The sequence below is a fragment of the Pelodiscus sinensis genome, chromosome 1 (assembly GCF_052426305.1).
Source record: "Pelodiscus sinensis isolate ZL-2025 chromosome 1, ASM5242630v1, whole genome shotgun sequence".
Taxonomy (NCBI): Eukaryota; Metazoa; Chordata; order Testudines; family Trionychidae; genus Pelodiscus; species Pelodiscus sinensis.
Window position 1 is genome coordinate 241,163,191 of NC_143052.1, and position 21,634 is coordinate 241,184,824.

The window sequence follows — 21,634 nt, forward strand, 5'->3', positions numbered from 1 at the left end:
ACGGGGGCTTCATAAGGGCAGTCAGGACCAGGTTAAGGTCCCAAGCCGGGACCGGAGGTCTCTCATATGGCATCATTCTGTCAATTCCCTTTAGAAATCTTTTAACCAAGGGATTGGCAAAGATAGACCTTTGGCCCCCCCCGGCATGGAAAGCCACTATGGCCGCCAGGTGTACCCTTAGGGAGGCTGTGGCCAGGCCCTGTTTCCGCAGGTGGAGAAGGAATTCCAAGACAGTCTGAACCGCCCCTTCATCTGGAGAGAGCGTCCTGCCCTCCAACCACAAAGTAAACCTCTTCCACTTAGCCTTGTCGAGGACTCTAGTGTACTGCTTTCTAGGAGGACCTCCTGGACTGCTCTGGAGCAGGCTCACTCCGTCACTGAGAGCCACTGAGGAGCCACGCTGCTAGGTGCAGAGATGGTAGGCTCGGGTGGAGTGCTACCCCGGCCTCGCAGCTCTGAGTGATTAGATCTGGCACTAGGGGTAGCCTGAGCGGGCCCTCCACAGTCAGATCCAGCAGGGTGGTGAACCAGTACTGCCGAGGCCATACTGGCGCTATCAGGATGATCTGGGCCCTGAACCTTTGCACTCTGAGGAGTGTATCGTGGATCAGAGGGAACGGGGGGAAGGCATAGAGTAGGCCCCGGGCCAGCTGACCTGCAGTGCATCTCCCAGAGAGCCCAGACCGTGCCCCATGTACGAACAGAACTCCCTGCACTTGGCGTTGCTCAGAGTTGCAAACAGGTCCAGGTGGGGAAACCTCCACCTTTGGAAGACCCCGTGAAGTACATCCCACCTTAGCACCCACTCGTGTGCCTGGATCGAACGGCTGAGCCTGTCCGCTAGCCCGTTCCTGGTTCCCGGAAGGTGAGATGCCTCCAGGTAAATACCGTGGGCTATACACAGTTCCCATAGATCTAGGGCTTCCCGGCACAGGGGAGAGGAACGCGCCCCACCCTGCTTGTTGATATAGAACATGGCCATAGTGTTGTCTGTCAGCACCGCCACCACTCTGTTCTGCAAGTGGGGAAGGAACGCCCTGCAGGCCAACCTGACCGCCCGCAAATCCTTGATATTTATATGGAGGTGAACCTCCTCTGTTGACCACGTACCTTGCATCCTGAGGTTGCCTAGGTGAGCGCCCCATCCCACGTCCGAAGCGTCCGTGACCAGCTGCACTGACGGGGACGGTTTGGTGAATCGGACCCCCGCACACACCGTGCCCACGTCCTTCCACCAGTCCAGCGAACGAAGAATGTCCTGAGGGATAGTCACTACCGCATCTAGCGGCGACCTCAAGGGGTTGTGTGCTACCTTGAGCCACCCCTGCAATGGGCGCATGCGCAGCCTGGCGTGTTGGACCACGTAAGTGCACGCTGCCATGTGGCCTAGGAGCCTCATACAGGTCCTCGCCGTCGTAGTCGGGAACTCCTGCAGCCCCACTACCAGCGAGTGAATAGCCATGAATCTGTCTCTCGGTAGGGACGCCTTGCCCAAAGGCGAGTCCAGATGGGCCCCCACAAAGTCTATGACTTGCGTGGGATCTAGCAATGACTTGGCCTCGTTTATGAGGAGGCCAAGACTCTCGAACAAAACCCTGGTCCTTGAGACATGATCCAACACCTGTTCTCGAGACTTGCCCCTTATGAGCCAATCGTCCAGATATGGAAACACTTGGACCCTGTGCCACCACAGAAACGCAGCTACCACCGTCATACATTTGGTAAAGACTCTCTGGGCTGTACACAGTCCAAACGGGAGGACCGTAAGCTGGAAGTGGTCCTGTCCCACTGTGAACCGTAGGAATTTTCTGTGACTCGGAAAAATTGAAATGTGGAAGTACGCATCCTTCAAATCGAGAGCAGCATACCAGTCCCCCTTTCTGAGTGATGGGATGATGCAGGCTAGCGTCACCATCCTGAACTTTGCCTTCCTTATAAAGGTGTTCAGGTTTCGGAGGTCTAGTATGGGACGCATGCCCCCTTTCGCCTTGGGTACTAGGAAGTAGCGGGAGTAGAAACCCTGGTAAAAGAGGTAAAAGAGGGAAAGACGGTCCCCAAAGGGTGGACAGGTAGGTGCTACTGGTACTCTGTTCTCTGGAGTACCTTCAAAATGAGGGCTTAGTTTGGTGACCGGGTGACGGGCCTGAGCCTCTCTCGGAGTCTGACCGAGGGCCCCTACGCCTGCCTCTGAAGAGGTCAGGGCGGCTATTGTTACGGCCCCTCCTGCGACCCCTATCATTGTTTTGCCCCCTTCTAGGGTAGGGTCTAGTCTGGAAGGAGCGCCTCTGAGGCGCCGGGGTATGTATCCCTAGCGACTTCAGGGTTGCTCTTGAGTCCTTCAAGCTATGAAGCTTGGAATCAGTCTGCTCTGAGAACAAGGCTGGCCCCTCAAAGGGCAGGTCCTGAATGGTGGTCTGCACCTCGGGTGGGATGCCAGACACCTGCAGCCACACACTACGCCTCATAACAACCCCTGTGGCCATAGTGCAGGCTGCCAAATCGGCCGCATCCAAGGCCTCCTGGAGAGAGGTACGCGCCACTGCTTGTCCCTCTTCCGTCAGGGCCCGAATTCCTGGCGGGATTCAGGAGGAAGCTGGTTGGCAAATTTCTGCATAGATGCCCATGTGTTAAAGGCATAACGCCCCAGCATTAGTTGCTGGTTAGCTATACGTAGCTGGAGGCCCCCCGTGGCGTAGGCCTTCCGGCCAAGCAGGTGCAATCTCCTGGGCTCCTTCGCCTCGGAGTAGGACCTGGAGGCCCTTGGCGCTCCTTCTGCCCTGCGGCCTGAACCACTATGGAACCCGGAGCCAGGTGGTTAAAAAGATGCTCGTGCCCCGCTTGGGGCACATAGTACCTTCTCTCGACCCCCTTCTGGGTCAGTGCAATAGAAGCCGGCGTCTGCCACAGAGTTTTGGACAATTTGTCCACCGTTTTATTCAGCGGGAGCGCCACTCGACCAGGGCCCGCTGCTGCTATGATGTCCACCATAGGATCTAGGTCCTCGTGAACCTCCTCGTGTTGGACTGCAAGATTGACCGCCAGTCTTAGGAACAGCTCCTGGTACACCCTGGAGTCCATTGACGGGGGCTGGGGCGCAGGGTCGGCCAGGGCCTCGTCTGGTGAAGATGATGAGAACTCCCTTGAGGAGACTGCCTCCTCCTCGCCGAGCTGTGCCCCTGGTTCCCCCTGGGCAGAGATGTCCATATAGGTTGAGCCCGGCTGGGACATAGCCCCCTGCCCCTGACCAATAACCGGGCGTCTTGGCATCGCCACTATAGACGAGCTGTCTCCAGGCGGGGGGGCTGTCAAAGGGTTGGCAGATGGGGTGCTGCTCCTTCGGGACGACCCCGCTGCCGGCCCCATAGGGGGAGGCCCCTGGGCCTGGTGGCATGCCCAGAGCGTCCAGAATGCCCATTGAGGTTGCCCCTGCCACTGCTGCTGGTCCACCAGCTCCCGGTGAGATGATCTGACCGATGAGCGAGACCTATGACGGGGCCGTGACCTGTATGATGACCTGGCCGATGCCACCAATTCGGCCTCAGACTCCGAAGAGTATTCTGATGCTGACCAGGGAGGGGCCGAGGAAGCCTGCACCTTACGCTGCGCTGCCATGGCCGATGGCTTGCCCCTGTGCACCGCACACGGTGCCGGTGGGGGCATAAGTGGAGGTCCTTGCTGTAGCGGTACCGTGCCCAGCTGCATCTGATAGGCCGGTAAATAACCCTCCGGTGCCGTCATGTGCAGCGGCGCCACACCCTGCTGCTGGGTTGTCGCTCCCAAGGTGTGAGCAGGGATCGGTGCCGGGAGAGGCATCAGCATCGGTGCCGTGCAGGGCGCCTGCTGTGGCACCGCAGATGGCGCATAGAACGGTGCGGGGCCGTCTGCGGCACCGGGCCCTGCACCGGTGCCGTCGGCGCCGCAAGTGCACTCGCTCCCGGTGCCGCTGCCGGTGCCGTCGGGAAGGTGCCCGGGGTCGGTGCCAGCGTTCGTCCCGGCTCCGGTGCCGGTGTTCTTCCCGGCACCAGGAAAAACTGCTGCTGGGCCGAGGCCTGCCCTTCGCCCAGAGGGTCCCATGACCCGGCCATAGCCTGCTGGGGGGCACTTAAGGCCGGTGCCGGCACGGTCCGCTCCTGCGGCACCGGGCCCTCTCCTTCATCCACAGCCATGTGAATGAGGTCCTAGGCTGCCTCAAAAGTTTCTAGGGTGGAGGGCCGACGGACCTCTCCTAGCCCCACGGGCTGCCCCGGGCTCTTGCCCTTGTCCGGGCTGCGCCTTTTTGGAGGCCTTAGACGAAAGGTGCCCCTCCTTAGGGCGCACCTTCTGGGCACTCCTCTCTGCCAAGCGTCCCCTCGAGCTCTTGGGGGCCCTCGGCACCGGGGACTGCGATCTGTGCCTCGGTGCCTTGTCGGTCTCAAGGCGGTGTTTGTCCGACGGGGGTGCCGCCGATGGTGCGCTGCGGACAGAGTGAGGCTGCTCCTCGCTCTGAGGCTGCAGTGCCGACTCCATTAGTAGGAGTTTCAGCCGGGAGTCTCTCTCCTTTTTGGTCCGGGGTTTAAAGCTCTTACAGAGAGCAGCTTTCAGCCTGAAGCATTCTCCAGCTACCGTCATGGGCGGTAAGAAGGAACTGAGGGGGTGGAGGGGCCAGCAGGGATATATATGCACTGGTATACTGGCGCCACTCCAGGGGCTTCCCTGCTGGCCCTATGGATACTGCTAAGGGAAAAAAGCTCCGGAATCCGTGAACGCGGCGTGCGTACACCTAATCAGAATGGACATGAGCAAGCACTCAAAGAAGAATCTTCTATTGTTTGCCTGCTACATAATAGTTTAGCCTCCTGTAAACTTAGTCCTGTAAACATCGCTTTAGGTTGATGGTGTTCTGTGATACTACTTAGATAAGATTAGTGGTTTTAAAACATATTTGATCAAGCCCCTCCCCTCTCTCCCGTAGTCATTTATGCCCCTCATATACTGCCACCTAGCTCTGAAGGCAGCCCAGGAGCAGCAACAATACAGAAATAAGGTCGGCACTGTGAACAGTGATATTTGTCAATGTCACTTTTCAGTTCGCAGCAGATGTAATGCTCCATTGCCTGCGCGCTATTGCTGCTTCCCCAGGTAGCTGGCAGCCTGAGCCTGTCAGCCCCCTGAGGTAGCAACAAGATGGGGGACTGGCAGAAGAATGGGAAGGAAGGACAGCCTGAATCCAAATGGCAGGGCTCTGACTTTCCCCTTTATTTCCACCTCCCAGGCTTCTGCAGGGGCACCAGCTACCGGGAGCTAACAGCCAGAGCTCTTTAAAAGAAAAAAAATATCGTTTGATAGGCCTGCTCCTGACTTTAAGAACTCCTGAACTAGATAATCTGGTGGTCCCTTCTAACATGAAACTCTGACTCTGAGCAGTGGTCCCATATTTCCAGGTTCAATTCTGCCAAAGCTTAAGCATGGGATTAGGTATTTGAGAATGGAGCCCCAAGTCAGGCTGCAAAGCAATGAAAGTGCGGCCGGAGGAAGACGGAAAGGGAGGCGTTTGCAATCCGCTCTCAGCATTTATCCAAACTTTCACAAATATGTCCCATCCTCTCTGTTTTCACTCGGCATGCAAAGGAGGTGTGCGCCGAGCAGTGGGGGCCACACTGTCAACATCCTCCAGCTCACAGGCGGGCAATAATTTTTAATGGGGGGCCACTCCACAATTTTGGCAAATGGTCAAGGGCCACCCTTGTATGATGGGGTATGCAGTCAGGGATGGAGGTTGGGTGCAGAAGGGGACTTGAGAGAAAGGACTAGAGTACAGGAGGGGTTGAAGGGCCTGAGGGGAGTACAGGAGAGGGTGAGGGGTCTAAGAGAAAGTGTACGTGAAGGAGGGGGCTGTGATCGGGGCAGGGGTTTGGGGTGCACGGTCCAGTAAGTGGTATGGGTGTAGGAGAGGATTTTGGCCTGGGGAAGGGGTTGTAAGAGAGGATATGTCTACACTAGCCCCCTAGTTCGAACTAGGGAGGCTAATGTAGGCATTCGAAGTTGCAAATGAAGCCCGGGATTTAAATATCCCGGGCTTCATTTGCATCTTCCCGGGCGCCGCCATTTTTAAATGTCCCTTAGTCCGAACTCCGTGCCCACGGCTACATGCGGCATGGAGTAGGTAGTTCAAATTAGGATCTCTAATTCGAACTACCGGTACTCCTCATGGAAGGAAGGAGGCTCAGGCAGCGTGCCACTCCAGCCTTCCCCTGGGTGGCCAGAATTAGCCCCTTGGGAGACATGGGGGTGCAGTGACACCCTTCACACCCCCCTCTTCCCACATATGTGCCTGCATAAACTGAAAGAACACTTTCAGGTTAGATCCTGCAGTACCTGCTTGTCTCTCTGCTTCCTACTCTGTCTGCTACCAAGCACAGAAAAAGCATCAATTAGAAGTGTTGCAGGAATGAAGTTGGCAGAGTGGAGTTCCCTAAGAGAGGGGACTGTCCCTACCGGCTAGGAGAGACTCTCTGCTCCGTCCACAGCAGGGAGCTACTGCTGTCACTGAGGGAGAAATGCCCCTTCCCCAGCCTGGCAGCTCCATGCACAGAGCCTTGAGCCCCTGGCTGGGTGGGGCTGATTAAGCAGCTGTGGTGTCGTGCTCTCACACAGCTTAGAGGGAACCCTGATCAAGTCCCTGCCTCCCTCAAACGTTTTTGGGGGTGGAAGGGAGACTAAGGTCCTCCATCTGTCACTCTCTAGCACAAAAATCCAATGGCAACATACTCAACAGATCCCTCTGCAGGCCCAAAGTCAATGGTGCTGGCTTCACCAATACTAGCACCAGGTGTCCCTGTGTAGCACCATGGTTGCACTGTCAGACCCAGCTGTTTTAGTTGTGGACAAGCGCCCCCCTCAATTCTGTCCACCTTCTTGTACTGCTTATGGGACACCAGAGAGCACAAGCCGTGACGTGTTACCTCTGCAGGCTTCAGCGCTGGGGAGTGTCAGTGTCAAGGGTATCTATGCTCAGAATCCTAGAGCCCGGTGCATTACACAGGTGCTCTATGACAAATCTTGCCAGGCCAGAGCTGCTGGGGACAGAGGGCTGGCTCCATAAGTAGAGGTTTCCACCTGTAGTCTCTTTCCTTTTTGTCCTCAATTGGAACCCTATGCAGATCTTGCTGAGATCTGTTTGGTGCACCTCCCCCAAACACTTCAGGCAGGAGTCATGGGGGTAGTCCATTGGCTGCGCTTGTGTCAGGTCCCGCATGGCTTAAACCTTTGGGATCAAGGAATTTCCCAAACTCTCAGAAGGGAAAAATAGGGTGGAGAAAAAAACTAATTAACTATTTACAGAACACTCAAAGTTCAATCACTTGGGGAAGTGCTTGTAGAGGCAAGCGAGACACACAGCTCCATCCACCCTCACTGGCAATAAGAAGGAACTGAAGAGGTGGTGGGTTGGCAGTTACCTATATTCACCACCATGAAGATATGACAGCCAGGAGCTCCAAAGATGCTCTGAAGGGTGCTACTAGGCTAGGGGGAAAGCTACCAACTTTACACACAATGTATGCAAACCTATTTGGAATCAATATGAGCAATCACTTGAAGAAATTTAGAAAGGCCCCCATATGGGAAAGAGTAATACATCTGTTATTTGACTAGAGCAGGGAAGTGGGAGTCACGACTCCTAGAATTTAATTTTCATTCTTCAACTGACGCACAGTGACACCTTAAGCACTCTGTGCTCCAGTGTGTCCATCCATAAAATAGACTTAACAGCTTACTTACATAAAGATGTTCTGAGACTCGTTTTTTCATGCTTGCAAAACACTCAGATCCTTGACTGAAAAGCACTGCAGAAGTGGGAGTTGTAGGGGGTGGTGCTGTACACAAAGCCACTTGCCTCCCCCTCCACCCCCCCGACCTGTACCACCAAAGGTAAGCTCCCCCCCTCAACCCTCTACAACAGCCCTAAATCCCCTCCCACATCCTAACTCCCACCCAGACACTGTACACCAATCTCCTGCCCTGAGCCCTTCCAAATAACTGGGCCCAGCATGGAACCCCTTCCTACATCCCAAATGCCTCATCCTCAGCTATACCCCAGAGCCCACTCCCCCAATCGGAGCCCTCATCCTCCCTCACACACAGCCTCCTGCCTCAGCCCACAGTCTCCTCTTCTACTCTGAATCTCTCATTTTTGGACCAAACACAGAGTCTAGAGGGCCCCTAAAACTCTAATAGACCCAGGCACCCAGAAGAGTTAATCTAACCCTGTGGGATTATAATATTGCTTCAGACTCTCCACCTGCTTTCTCATCTTTCTCTAATGAAACCTGCCTTTCCTCAAGCACCAACCAGCATTCAATATTAAATAAAAAGACTATTTCTTAGGGTATGTCTACACTGCAATACTATTTTGGGATACTGGAGGTATCCTGAAATAGTTACCCCATGTGTACACAAGCCACCCATGAAATATTTCAAAATAACGGGCACGCTATTTCACCCTCCGGGTAAACCTCGGTGCATGAAGGATAAGGGTTGGCTCGAATTAGCATGTTATTTCAAAATTTGGCATTGTGTAGATGCGCCAAATTTCAAAATAAGCTATTTCGAAATAGATTCGAGATAAGATACGCAATGTGTAGCACAAATTGCATATCTTATTTTGAGTTTAGAGTGCTGTGTAGTCGTTACAATTTTTCTGTTTTGTTTAATTACTACAATTGCAACAGTATGATTTTCTACTATTTTTCATTGCAAATATACGGTACCTCAGCTACTTTATGGGTTAAATAGGCTCTTGTGGGCTAGCTTGGGAACCTAACCACCATTTATAACATTCTTTCTATGGGAAAATGTGTCCGAGTTCCAAACAACCAACTTACAAATATACATTGAAAGCATTTTAAATTCCTATATATTAAAAGCACTTTATCTAAATTAATTAATTTAGCCTTGCCTTAAGCCTGTCAGGGACGAAAGTTGTTACTACACCCATTTTACAAATAGGAAAACTAAGAGAAAAAGAAGTAGATGGCCACATTCACAGAGCAAAATCTATTCCTGTACTGAGACCCAGCACAAGAATAACGCACCACTTAAGATGTCAAAATAGGGCTACTTGGGATCCAAGTTGCAACCTTACAAGATAAACAGTACTTACTTTTCCTTAGGTTCCTTTGGTGAACCTTCCAATGGCTTGGGTTTTATACTCCCTGATCCAGGTGATTTTTCCCATTTGCTTTCTTCAATATCAGCTTCTTCTCCTTTTTCCTTATTCATTTCACCGATCAGATCATCACCTTTTTCAGGCTTTTTAAGAAGCTATGAAATAAAGTTTATGTTAATGTATAAGTGTTAATGTACCCTAAGACATTTCAGCAACTTATTATTCTAATGTATACGAGCTAATGCTAATTAGCAAAACCTATTTCATTCAGATTTTATTTTAGTGATTTAATTTTTTTCAAAGATCATTAAAACAGACATTTAAAATGCAGTTTACCTATATTAATAGATGACTAAAGTACAATACAAATCATGCAGCTGCAACCTTAAAAATATGATTTAATAAAAAAATACTTGAAAATATATGCTTACCTACTTTATTCTCCTGGGTATTAGCTATAAATAATTACTGTGTATCTCAGAGACAGGCAAAAGATTGTATGTGTTGAAATTAGGGATGTTAAATTTCAATTAATCAGCTAATTGAGTAGTCAATAGACTAAGAGGAAAAACAACTGAACAGAGCTGGCAGCTTTTTAAAGGGACATTATTAAGGGCACAAAACCAAACAATTTCTCTGTGTAGGAAAGACAGAAAGTGTGGCAAGAGACCACTTTAAATCAACCAGAAGATCTTATATGATCTAAAAATCAAAAAGGAGTCATATAAAAAGTGGAAACTAGATCAAATTACAAAGGATGAACTATGAGAAAACAACACGGGTATGCAGGAGCAAGATTAGAAAGGCAAAGGCCAAAAAGGAGCTAAATCTAGCTAGACATACAAAGGGTAACAATAAGATGTTCTACAAATATATTAGAAGCAAGAGGAAGACCAAGGACAGGGTAGGCCCATTGCTCCGTGAAGAGGGAAAAACAATAACAGGAAACTTGGAAATAGCAAAGGTGCTTAATGACTTCTTTGTTTAAGTTTGATGATGATGGGATGCCTACCATAGTGAATGCTAGTGGAAATTGGGTAATTAAAATAAAAAAAGAACAAGTTAAAATTACTTAGAAAAGTTAGAAGTCTTCAAGTCACCAGGGCCTAATGAAACGCATCCTATAATAAGGAGCTGAGAGAGGAGATCTCTGAGCCTTTAACTTTGAAAAATCATCTTCAAAAAATCATGGAAGTCAGGAGAGATTCTAGAAGACCAGAAATGGGCAAATATAGTGCCCATCTATAAAAAGGTAAATAAGAACAACCCAGAAAACTACAGACCAGCCAGTTTAACTTCTTTGCCAGGGAAGATAATGGCACAAGTAATTGAGGAATCCATCTGCAAACATCTGGAAGATAATAAGTTGATAGGTAACAGCCAGCATGGATTTGTAAAGAACAAATCATGTCAAACCAGTCCGATAGCTTTTATAGGAAAACAAGTTTTGTGGATAAAGGAGATGTGGTGGACGTGGTATACCTAGACTTTAGTAAGGAATCTGACATGGTCTCGCATGACCCTCTTATCAATAAACTAGGGAAATGCAACCTAAATGGGGCTACTATAAGGTGGGTGCATAACTGGCTGGATAACCCTTTTCAGAGAGTAGTTATTAACAGTTTACAAACATACTGGAAGGGCATAACAAATGGGGTTCCACAGGGGTTTGTTTTCGGACCAGTTCTGTTTAATATCTTAATCAATGATTTAGATGATGGCATAGAGAGTATGCTTATTAAGTTTTCAGATGATACCAAACTGGGAGGAGTTGCAAGTGCTTTGGAAGATAGAATCATAATTCAAAATGATCTGGACGAACTAGAAAAATGGTCTGAAATAAACAGGATGAAGTTTAACAAGGACAAATCCAAAGTACTCCACTTAGGAAGGAACAATCAGTTTCACACATACAGAACGGGAAGGAGTACTGCTGAAAGGGATTGAGGTATCACAGTGGACCACAAGTTAAACATGCGTCAACAGTGTGACACTGTTGCAAAAAAAGCAAATACATCCCAGAATCACATTAACAGGAGTGTTGTGAGCAAGACACAAGAAGTCATTCTTCCGTTCTACTCTGTGCTGATTAGGCTTCAATTGGAGTATTGTGTCAAGTTCTGGGCACTACATTTCATGAAAGATGTGGAGATATTGGAAGGTCCAGGGAAGAGCAACAAAAATGATTAAAGATCTAGAAAACATGACCTATAGAATTGGGCTTGTTTAGTTTAGAAAAGAGAAGACTGAGAGGGGACATGATAGTGGTTTTCAAGTATCTAAAAGGGTGTTACAAGGAGGAGGGAGAAAAATTATTCTCTTTTGCCTCTGATGATAGGACAAGAAGCAATGGGTTTAAATTGCAGCAAGGGAGGTTTAGGACTGGACATTAGGAAAAACTTCCTAACGGTCAAGGTGGTTAAACACTGGAACAAATTGCTTACGGAGGTTGTGGAATCTCCATCACTGGAGGTATTTAAGAGCAGGTTGAATAGACATCTATTAGGGATGATCTAGATAATATTTGGTCCTGCCACAAGGGCAGGGGAATGGACTCAATGACCTTGAGGTCCCTTCCAGTTGTAGAATTCTATGATTCTATTCTATGATTCTAGATAACAAGGAGGCAGAGACACAGCAGTTGGACTGGTATGAGCAGGGACTGCTTCACTCCCCTCTCACAATGTTTCCCCACTGTGCCACCCACCCCTGCGAAGATGGTGCTGGGGGAAACCGGCTTTTCAGCTAGCTCCCCCGAGTACCGGCTCCTGCTCTCCTGCCCCTTGCTGCCTCTGATACAGAGGCAGAAAGAGGGGGAGAAGTGACTAGTTGAGTAGTGACTCATCTACCCAATAAGCCTATGTCTGTGGGCCCAATCTTATTATCATTTAAATGAATAGCAAAACTACCATAATACTTCAAAGAATGCAGAATCACTCCTCACTTCTCTACGTAATTTATAAAAACTGGTAACACATGAGCAGATTAAGATATACTTTCCGTACAGCACATTTTGAAGTGCATAGTTATTTTTCTTTTCTTGCCATGTGAAGATGTAGAATGTTTCTTGTCTTGTTGCCTGCACATGCACAATTAGCAATACTGGTACACAGCATATCATTACTGTACACCAATTTACATCTTCAAAGCACTCTATAAACTTTGAGGCTCAATCCTGCAAACCTTAATCAAGTGAATAGTTCTTTCCCTTACACAAAGCCTCATTTCTAAAAATTAAAGGTAACTGAACTGATTAATTGCATAAAATATAAATTTAACCACTATCTATTAATGTTAAACATATAGTAGAAAGAACAGTGCAATCTGGTAACCACAAATTTGATTTTACAATTTTAGGCTCATATTGTTGTAATGTATTTTTCTTAACATTTTTGTAAAAAAATCATTTTAAAATATAGGTACAGTCTTAACAGGTTACTTGTATATTTATATTACCATATTTTCCGGTGTATAAGGCTACTGGGCGTATAAGACGACCCCCTAATTTTTTAGTTAAAAGATAGGTTTTCATCTTATACCCCAGCGCCCCTCTGCCTCCCCGGCTTTGCTCCCGGTGTCCCTGGTCTGCTGAAGACCAGAGCAAAGCCTCAGAGCAAAGCCTCAGAAGCGCGGCACCCCGCCGCCGCTTCGGCTTTGCTCCCGGTGCCTCTGGTCTGCTGGGGACCGTCTCCAGCAGACCAGAGACACCGGGAGCAAAGCCTCGGAGGACGCCCCAGCAGCGGGACAGCCCCGGCGCGCCTGGGCTGCCCCGCCGCCGGAGCCCCTCCGCGGCTTTGCAAAGCCTCGGGGGAAGCCGGCGGCGGGGCATCCCAGGAGCACCTGGGATGCCCCGCCACCGGCTTCTCCCGAGGCTTTGCAAAGCCGCAGAGGGGCTCCGGCGGCGGGGCAGCCCAGGCGCGCCTGGGGTGCCCTGCCGCCTGTATACCCGGCATATAAGACGACCCCCGATTTTTGGGGGATGTTTTTTAGCATCAAAAGTCGTCTTATACGCCGGAAAATACGGTAAATCAGAATATTGTACTAGTACAAAGAGTTGTAAGTCAGCATATGTAAGTTCATAGAATTAAATTTAAATATATATTTTCTGTACATGTAAAGTATATGTCCCTAATTTCTCTGCTTATAATTGGAATCAAATCTCTACTGTGTAGGTTATAATTAATGCCATATTTCATGCATTCCATTTGATGAATACCATGTAGTTAATGAGACAATGATGTCACATTGAGAGATATGTAAAAAACTTTCTTCGTATTAAAATACATTTTTAAAAATAGAGCCAATACAATATAATAAAACTAGAATATGGATCTTGTATAGGAAATAAGGAACTTCTCCAGAAGTCTAAAGAGTGGTCAAGAGGGCAAACATAATGGATCATATTGCTATCATAGGGGAGACTCAAATTTTAAACTAATGAGAATGCTGGCCAAGCTCAGCCAATGTGTAACTCCACTAAGGCCAATGGAGAGATCCCAAGTCAATAAAAGGTGGTAAAGAACTTATAGCTTATGAATGACAGAAAAAAAGGTGTGGTATATTACAAGTACAAGCACTATGTAGTGGAAAATGTAGAAGATATACAGTAATCCAGAAATCTTTCAGCCTTCATGTTGGGGTTTCACAAAATGGCTACCTCATGAGCAAAAAGAAAAGTTAGAGTAACAAAAACAGAAAAATAGTTAAAAGGGATATTAAAAAATCCTAGAATCCCTACTCTTCCTGACTCCTTGACAAACTTCTAATCATGGGGACCTGAGTTAGATTTTCCTTCATTCTGCCCAATTGATATGAGTACTTAGGAAGTTAATGGGAGACAGAGAAACAAATTCTGAATAGTTTCAAATGAAAAATAATTTAAATTTTTTCTTAAAAGTACCTTGATCCTTATTTCTTTTTCAGCAATTTTCTTTTGCTTCTCTGCTTCTTTTCTTTTACGTCTTTCTTCCTCTCTGCGCTTTCTTTTCTCTTCCTCTCGCAGACGTTTCTTTTCCAATTCTCTCCTCCTTCGTTCTTCCCTTTTTTCTTCTCGTATCCTCTGAAGAATTGGAAAATTGTTTATATAATTTTTTTTCAAATGTAAAACATACTTGAAACATAAAAGTTGAGCTTCAGTTAAAAGACTGGACCTACCTGCTTTTCTAATTTTCTATTTTTAATATATTCCAAAAGAGGTGTTGTTCTTCTAGCTAAAATACAAAAAATGTGTAATGTAGTGTTCAACTCCTAAAATATGTACTTGTTTCTTTTTAAAAAAGTATTTACCCTTTCTTTTAAGCTTTAACTGTAAGGGAGGTAGGTGACATATAACACTTTATTTCAAGCGATGTATATATGTTGGAAAATGTCCCCATCTCTCCATTCAGAAAGGATCCCTGGCTCTTCATCATTAAGGAGCCTAGAAGTAAGAGAGCCAGAGATATTTTCTGTGATTATTTAATGTTTGACTCATAATCAGATACTTCAATTTTCAGGAAAGAATTTTCCTGTTGTTCATGAAAATATTATTTACAAAAAGGAAACCAATATATTCAAAATGTATTCCTAAATTTTAACACTGGTATACCAGTACCTGGCTGTGCAGCTATTCTTTAACTACCATTACCGTGGTCATATACAGCACTTTTCATCCACAGATCTCAAAGCACTTACAAAGGTGGTATCATCCTCATTTTACTGATAGACACACAGATGTGAAATGATTAGTCTAAGATAACACAGCAGGCTATAGAAGAACCAGGAAAATAACAGCTCTTCTGAGTCCCAATATTTACTACATTAAACTTTCTTTCTTACAATATGGGTCTGACACTGCTTCCAACTAGAATTAAATCCAAGCTAAATCCGCAGATTGAAACATCAGACTTTATAGAAATTTGGAGTTAAATCCAAGCTTTGCGGCTTGCATGCCACTTCTAATTACAACTTTGAATTTTCTGGGCTGAAACTTTAATTGTGGGCTGAAACTTCCAATACTATAGATACAGATGTAAGTAGGTATAAACATGTTTTAGCTCCTCTGTCAGTTTTAGATGTACAAGAACAGAACTGTAACAAAGCACAATATTTAGGACTAAAGACTGCTTTGGATGCATGTAAAGGGCTCTCACTAAATCCAAAAGAAGACGAGCAAACACAAAAGGGAAAGGAGGGAGAGTGGAATTGCCATTAGGGTGTATGATATAATTTTGAAGCCACCACAACAAAACAAAGTTGTAAAAGGTCATTTTCTTGAAGCTGTGATTTCCTTGATCTGACCTTTAACATTTAAAACATGACTTAAACCTGGCCTAAATTCATGTTCTAAAAATATCCTAATTTAAGACGTTACTAGTTATTGTGATACAATTATTCTTAAATTATTTAGTTACAAAATCTTAAATGCAAACTTAAAAGCCTTTTTAAAAAACATGAATGAACCCTTAAAAAGAAATCAGATGAAAATTTAAGAAGAAATGGGGATCTCTATGCAAGCAACAGCTTTGAATTTGTGTCTTTCTTTTCTAAAAACATGGCCAAAAGGACCACTGAGCCTATGTTAATGTTGTTAAAGAAATTCTGCTTTTTAATTCTGTATTACATTACTCTGTCACACTGAAATTGATAAGCTAGACTAGAGCACCTGAAAGGAACTATCAAATATGCTCATTTGAGCTAACATGACCTGGAGGCACATTTGGAATCCTTTGAGAATTTGAGGCTCAGTTCTGCTCTCCGATACATGGCCATATCTTTCACTAACTTCAATGAGAGTTACACTCGTTTCTGAAGCACAGCTGGGCCCTTGTACGATTCACCTACAGCTAGGGATGTTGAAATATGTTTGTTTAATTAAACTTGTGACTGCTGAAAAATTCAGTGGTTACATGTTTACATGCCCCACTCTGCACTGTTGCCTTTTTATCAGAGGTAGAAGCGTCAGGGAGTGAGGTGCTGGTGGGGTGCCAGCTTTTAGGGTCATCGGTTACCCATTTACGCATTTACAATATCACATCCCTAGGTAGAGCTATGGTACTAAGTTCTTCTTGGTTTTGACATTGATAAAACATGGTTGCAACTTAAAAAAAACATTTGAAAAAAAATCACTCAAAATAAATATAGGATAATTTAATTTGATCTGCTGTGAATAGACTTCATAGAAACAAAACATTAAAAATCCATTCTGCAGAACCTCCCTCACCTGAGATACTGTCCACACTGAATTTGCAACTTTAAGGCTATCCCTTTTACTTTAATAGCTCAAAAAATGGAGTTACAAAAATTTTTATTAAGATACTGAGAAACTTAGTCATTTTCACACTGCTGTGAAATATCTAGGGAAACCTTCTGGCCAAGTACAGATACGCATTTGGGGAACTTCCACATCTATAACAATCCCACATTTTCAAGCTTTGTTAATGATAGAGTTATTTACTATTCTTAGTAATATTCTTCCCACCTCACCACTGATTTATCCTTACTCTTTGCTATGCTCCAAATAACTCTTCACTAATTGTTAACTCACACACCTACTAAATAAGCAAGTACCAAGGTCCATGCTGCAGTGTGAGTGTGCCAAGGCTGGACCACCACTTCCCACAGCTCCCACTGACTGGGAATGGCAAACAGTGGCCAATGGGAGCTATGAGAGGCAGTACCTGGTAAATAAAGCATCTGGCAGCCTGGCAGGAGCTGACCCTGGCAAACCCTTTCCATTTATTGCCCAACCCTCTGCTAAGGATTTGGAATACCTTGCATTACTTAACAACTATCCCCTCCTAGGACCAGAAACTAAGGGTGAGAATTGAAAGTGGAAGGCAGCTTGGGTGAAAATGATCATGAAATCATAGAGTTCATGATTCTAAGGAATGTTAGAAGGGAGAACAGCAAAATAGAGACAGTGGATTTCAGGAAGGTAGTTTTTAGTAAACTCAGCTGGTAGGTAACGTCCCATGAGAAGCAAAACTAAGAGGAAAAACTACCGATTGGAGTTGACAGTTTTTTAAAAGGACATTATTAAGGTCCCAATAGCAAAATATTCCACTGCGTAGGAAAGAAAGAAAGTATGGCAAGAGACCACCTTGAATCAATCAGGAGCTCTTATATGATCTAAAAATCAAAAAGGAATCATATAAAAATTGGAAACTAGGTAAATTACAAAGGATGAATATGAGCAAACGCCGCAGGTATGTAGGGTCAAGATTAGAAAGGCAAAGGCACAAAACGAGCTAAATCCAGCTAGAGACACAAAGGGTAACAAGAAGATGTTCTACAAATATATTAAAAGCAAGAAGATGACCAAGGAGAAGGTAGGCCCCTTGCTCAGTGAAGAGGGAGAAACAACAACAGAAACTTGGAGCATGACTTTGTAAATCTCCGATCCGCGGCGCCGGGATGAGCCCGACACCACGAGTGGAACACCCACTGGGACCACTCGAAGAAGAACTTGGAAACAGCAAAGGTGCTTAATGACTGTTTCAGTTTGATGGTAACGGGATGCCTAACATAGTGAATGTTCATGGAAATGAGGTAATGTTTAGAAGTTAAAGTAAAAAAAGAACATGTTAAAAATTATTTAGAAAAGTTAGAAGTCTTCAAGTCACCAGGGCCTGATGAAATGCATCCTAGAATACTCAAGGAGCTAATAGAGGAGGTATCTGAGAATTAGCTATCATCTTTGAAAAATCACAGAAGTCAGGAGAGTTTCTAAAAGACCGGAAACGGGCAAATATAGTGCCCATCTATAAAAAGGTAAATAAGAACAACTCAGGAAGCTACAGACCAGTTAGTTTAATTTCTGTGCCAGGGAAGATAATGGAGCAAATAAAAAGGGAATCCATTTGCAAAAATCTGGAGATAAGAAGTTGATAGGTAACAACCAGAATGGATTTGTGAAGAACAAATCACGTCAAACCAGTCCAATAGCTTTCTTTGATAGGATAACAAGTCTTGTGGATAAGAGAGAAGTGGTGGACGTAGTATACCTAAACTATTATAAAGTAGGAATATAACTGGCTGGATAACAGTTCTCAGAGAATAGTTATTAATGGTTCACAGTCACAGTGGAAGGACATAAACTAATGAAAAGCTGGGTATCCAAAGGGGGTCGGGTTTTGGGACTGGTTCTGTTCAATATCTTCATCAACAATTTAGATATTGGCATAGAGAGTACCCTTATTAAGTCTGCAGATGATAACAAGCCGGGGGGGATTGCAAAAGCTTTGGAGGATAGGGTCATAATTCAAAATGATCTGGACAAACTGGAGAAATGGTCTGAAATAAGCAGGATGAAGTTTACTAAGGACAAATGAAAAGTACTCCACTTAGGAAGGAACAATCAGTTTCACACATACAGAATGGGAAGTGATTGTTTAGGAAGCAGTACTGCTGAAAGGGATCTAGGGGTCAAAGTGGACCACAAGTTAATATGAGTCAACAGCGTGATGCTGTTAAAAAAAAAGCAAACATGATTCTGGGATGTATTAACAGGAGTATTGTGAGCAAGACACAAGGAGTAATACTTCTGCTCTACTCTACAGTGATTAGGCCTCAGATGGAGTATTGTGTTCTGTTCTGGGCACTACATTTCAAGCAAGATGTGGAGAAATTGGAGACGGTCCAGAGACGAGCAACACAAATGATTAAAGGTCTAGAAGACTGAAAGAATTGGGCTTGTATAGTTTAGAAAAGAGAAGACTGAGAGGGGACATGATAGAGGTTTTCAAGTATCTAAAAGGGTGTTACAAGGAGGAGGGAGAAAAATTGTTCTCCTTAGCCTCTGAGGATAGGACAAGAAGCAATGGGCTTAAACTGCAGCCAGGGAGGTTTAGGTTGGACATTAGGGAAATTTTCTTGTCAAGGTGCTTAAACACTGGAATAAATTGCCTTGGGAGGTTATAGAAACTTCATCACTGGAGATATTTAAGAGCAGGTTGGATAGACATCTATCAGGGATGATCTAGAATTCTCAATGGTGATTAGTCCTGCCATGAGGGCCGGGGACTGGACTCAATGACCTCTCAAAATCCCTTCCAGTTCTAGTATTCTATGATACTATGAAATCTTGGTTTTCAGCATAGCAGTGAAAAGTACTAATCAAAAGGTTAATTTCTAGGGTAAGTACAACAGGTTTTTTTTTTCAAAAGCTGAGTTGGGAAAAAAATAGACTGCATAACAGAGCAGGAAAGACCATGCATACAATTTTTTTGCTTTGTAGTACCCTCATGAGCTTTAAATATATGTATTATTTATAATGTTCACACTGTTGAATCCTGAACAATGAAACCCAATATATTTTAATCCTGAAGAGCTCAATCTTGATCTGATGTGTACTGATCCTGCTCTAGAATATGAGAGACATGCTGCCTATATAAACACAGTTTAATTCAATATTTGATTATTTTTTCAGCCTTCCCTGAGATGATCTTGATAGGGTATTTCACCTTTCACTGTGCAGACACCCAGGATTATGAACGAGCTTGAATGCAGTATTGAGGCTCTTGACCATTCTTTCATTTTACGTTTTCATTTTAGCCTTTCTAACCATCTTTCAACAGTAAACATATATTATTCCTTTATAAATACTAAGGACCAATTTTTGAAGACATTGAATATACGGAACATATGAGTTCAATGCATTCAGAAGCAGAAGTGTACCATATGACGTGGCTGTAAGCATTACCCCAATGGAGAATAAGAAAATATACTCTCAATTACTGCCAGACTGAATGGGGGAGATCCTGCTGGTAGTATCCCAAAAATATGAAAAGAATAATCTTAAAAATATCAGTAATGAGGAAAAAAGACAAATAAAACAGACCAATGAGTTCCCTTGTTTTTGCTTCAATCTCTCCCAACAGAATCTCAGGGTTAGCACAGATTTTCTCTTCATCAGCACAGTAACTTTCTAAAAATTTCCTATATTCTGGATCTGTGAAAATATTGTAAAAAATATTAATAAGCTATTTATACTTCACAACACTAAACAGAAATTAGTATCTTATATTATTAACAATAAACAAAGCATCTTTTTCATCATGAGATCAAGAAAATGTGTTTACCATCTTCAATGCTTCCAGCTTTTGCATCTTTTTTCTTTAGCTTCTTTTTTGAAATCTTTTGGAACGGAGCAAATTCCACCACAGCAGGATATTCCAAGCCTTAAGAGAGAGACCAAATGCTCAATTTCTTGATAGGAAAATATTAGTAATTTAACAGTGAGATTTTCAACAGCATAGAGTACTTGCCTAACTCGGTTTCCACTGAAGTCAGCGAGGAGTGCTTTTGAAAAAAAACATGCTAAATTGCTAATGAAATGACTCTAGTATTAGGGATAAATAACATGTAGTACCATGAAATATCTACAGATTAACATAAATAAATGTGTATTGGAATTACACACTTTGATTTCAGATACTGTCGCCACAAGTATCAGAACAAAAATTGGTGCCTAATTATTTTGATATCCCTATCAGAATTGTGAGAAATAAATAGATCAGCAATTGCATATCAACCCATTCTTTTACCATTCATAGCTTGACTATAACTCTATGAAGATTTACACTGAATTAACAAACTGGCATATGAGAGTTCAGCCCAACAAACATAGCACACTAATCAGTTTGTTATTCTGGAAATAAATATAAAACAATTGAAAGACAAGGTGGGTGAGATAATCTCTTAGTCGGGACAAAATTCTATTGGTGAAGAATTTGACAAGACCTTAAAAAGAGCTCTGTGTAACTGCAAAGATAATCTCTTTCAATAACAGAAATTGGTCCAATAAAAGATATTACCTCATCCACCTTGACTGCTTAATATCCTGGGATCAAGAAGGCTTGAACACTGGATAAAACAACTGAGATATTTTATAAAGTTTTGTTGATGAAAAAAGGGGATGACATCTCCATTTTAATATAGCAACATGAAAAGCTATGTGAAATGCAGCCATTTTAATATATATGGGTTTGTGCAAGCCCTCTTATTTTTACTTGCATGGGTTCTCAGTCTATACATTTTGCTCTACTTCTGGGGTTAGAACAAACTCAAAAACCTCACAGAAAAATTGATGAAACGGATGGAATATATTTGGAGTCCAAACCATATAAAACTTATGATTGTTGCCTGTTTTTCACTTAAAAAAATAAATCAGTCCAAGTTCACCTAAATTTGCCCAACTTCACTCAAAAGTTGCCTAAATTCACTAGAAACTAGGTTGAGGTAACGTAGTTGGAAAACCTGGCTTGAGGGAAAAATATAATTTTTGTCATTTAAAAAAATATTCTTACAACTTTTTTTTGTTGAGAAGCTGTAACACCTCCCAACTGTGGAGCAGGGATTTGAAATTTGGAAAGGTGTTTAACCTCATGTCAGAAATGTGCTTTTTCCCATCCCTGTAAAAAATCCCCAAAATTTGGCAAAATTATGTCTCTCAAATACCTCAGTTGGTATGTGCTCACTAGAGAATTGTCAGAGTTTGGCAGCTAATTT

The 21,634-nt window shown here is 44.4% G+C and overlaps 1 protein-coding gene across 2 annotated transcripts in view; it reads right to left on the reverse strand.

Moving 5' to 3' along the window:
- The window catches only part of UPF3A (UPF3A regulator of nonsense mediated mRNA decay), a 44,429-nt gene that overhangs the window by 9,276 nt on the left and 13,519 nt on the right, over nt 1-21,634 (reverse strand). For both annotated transcript variants that reach the window (XM_075918168.2, XM_075918178.2), the window contains exons 4-8: nt 20,206-20,304; nt 19,965-20,075; nt 14,300-14,355; nt 14,046-14,204; nt 9,140-9,300 (exon numbers count right to left, since the gene is read on the reverse strand). In XM_075918168.2, coding sequence (XP_075774283.2) covers nt 9,140-9,300; nt 14,046-14,204; nt 14,300-14,355; nt 19,965-20,075; nt 20,206-20,304 — 586 coding nt within the window. The remainder of the gene's footprint in view (nt 1-9,139; nt 9,301-14,045; nt 14,205-14,299; nt 14,356-19,964; nt 20,076-20,205; nt 20,305-21,634) is intronic.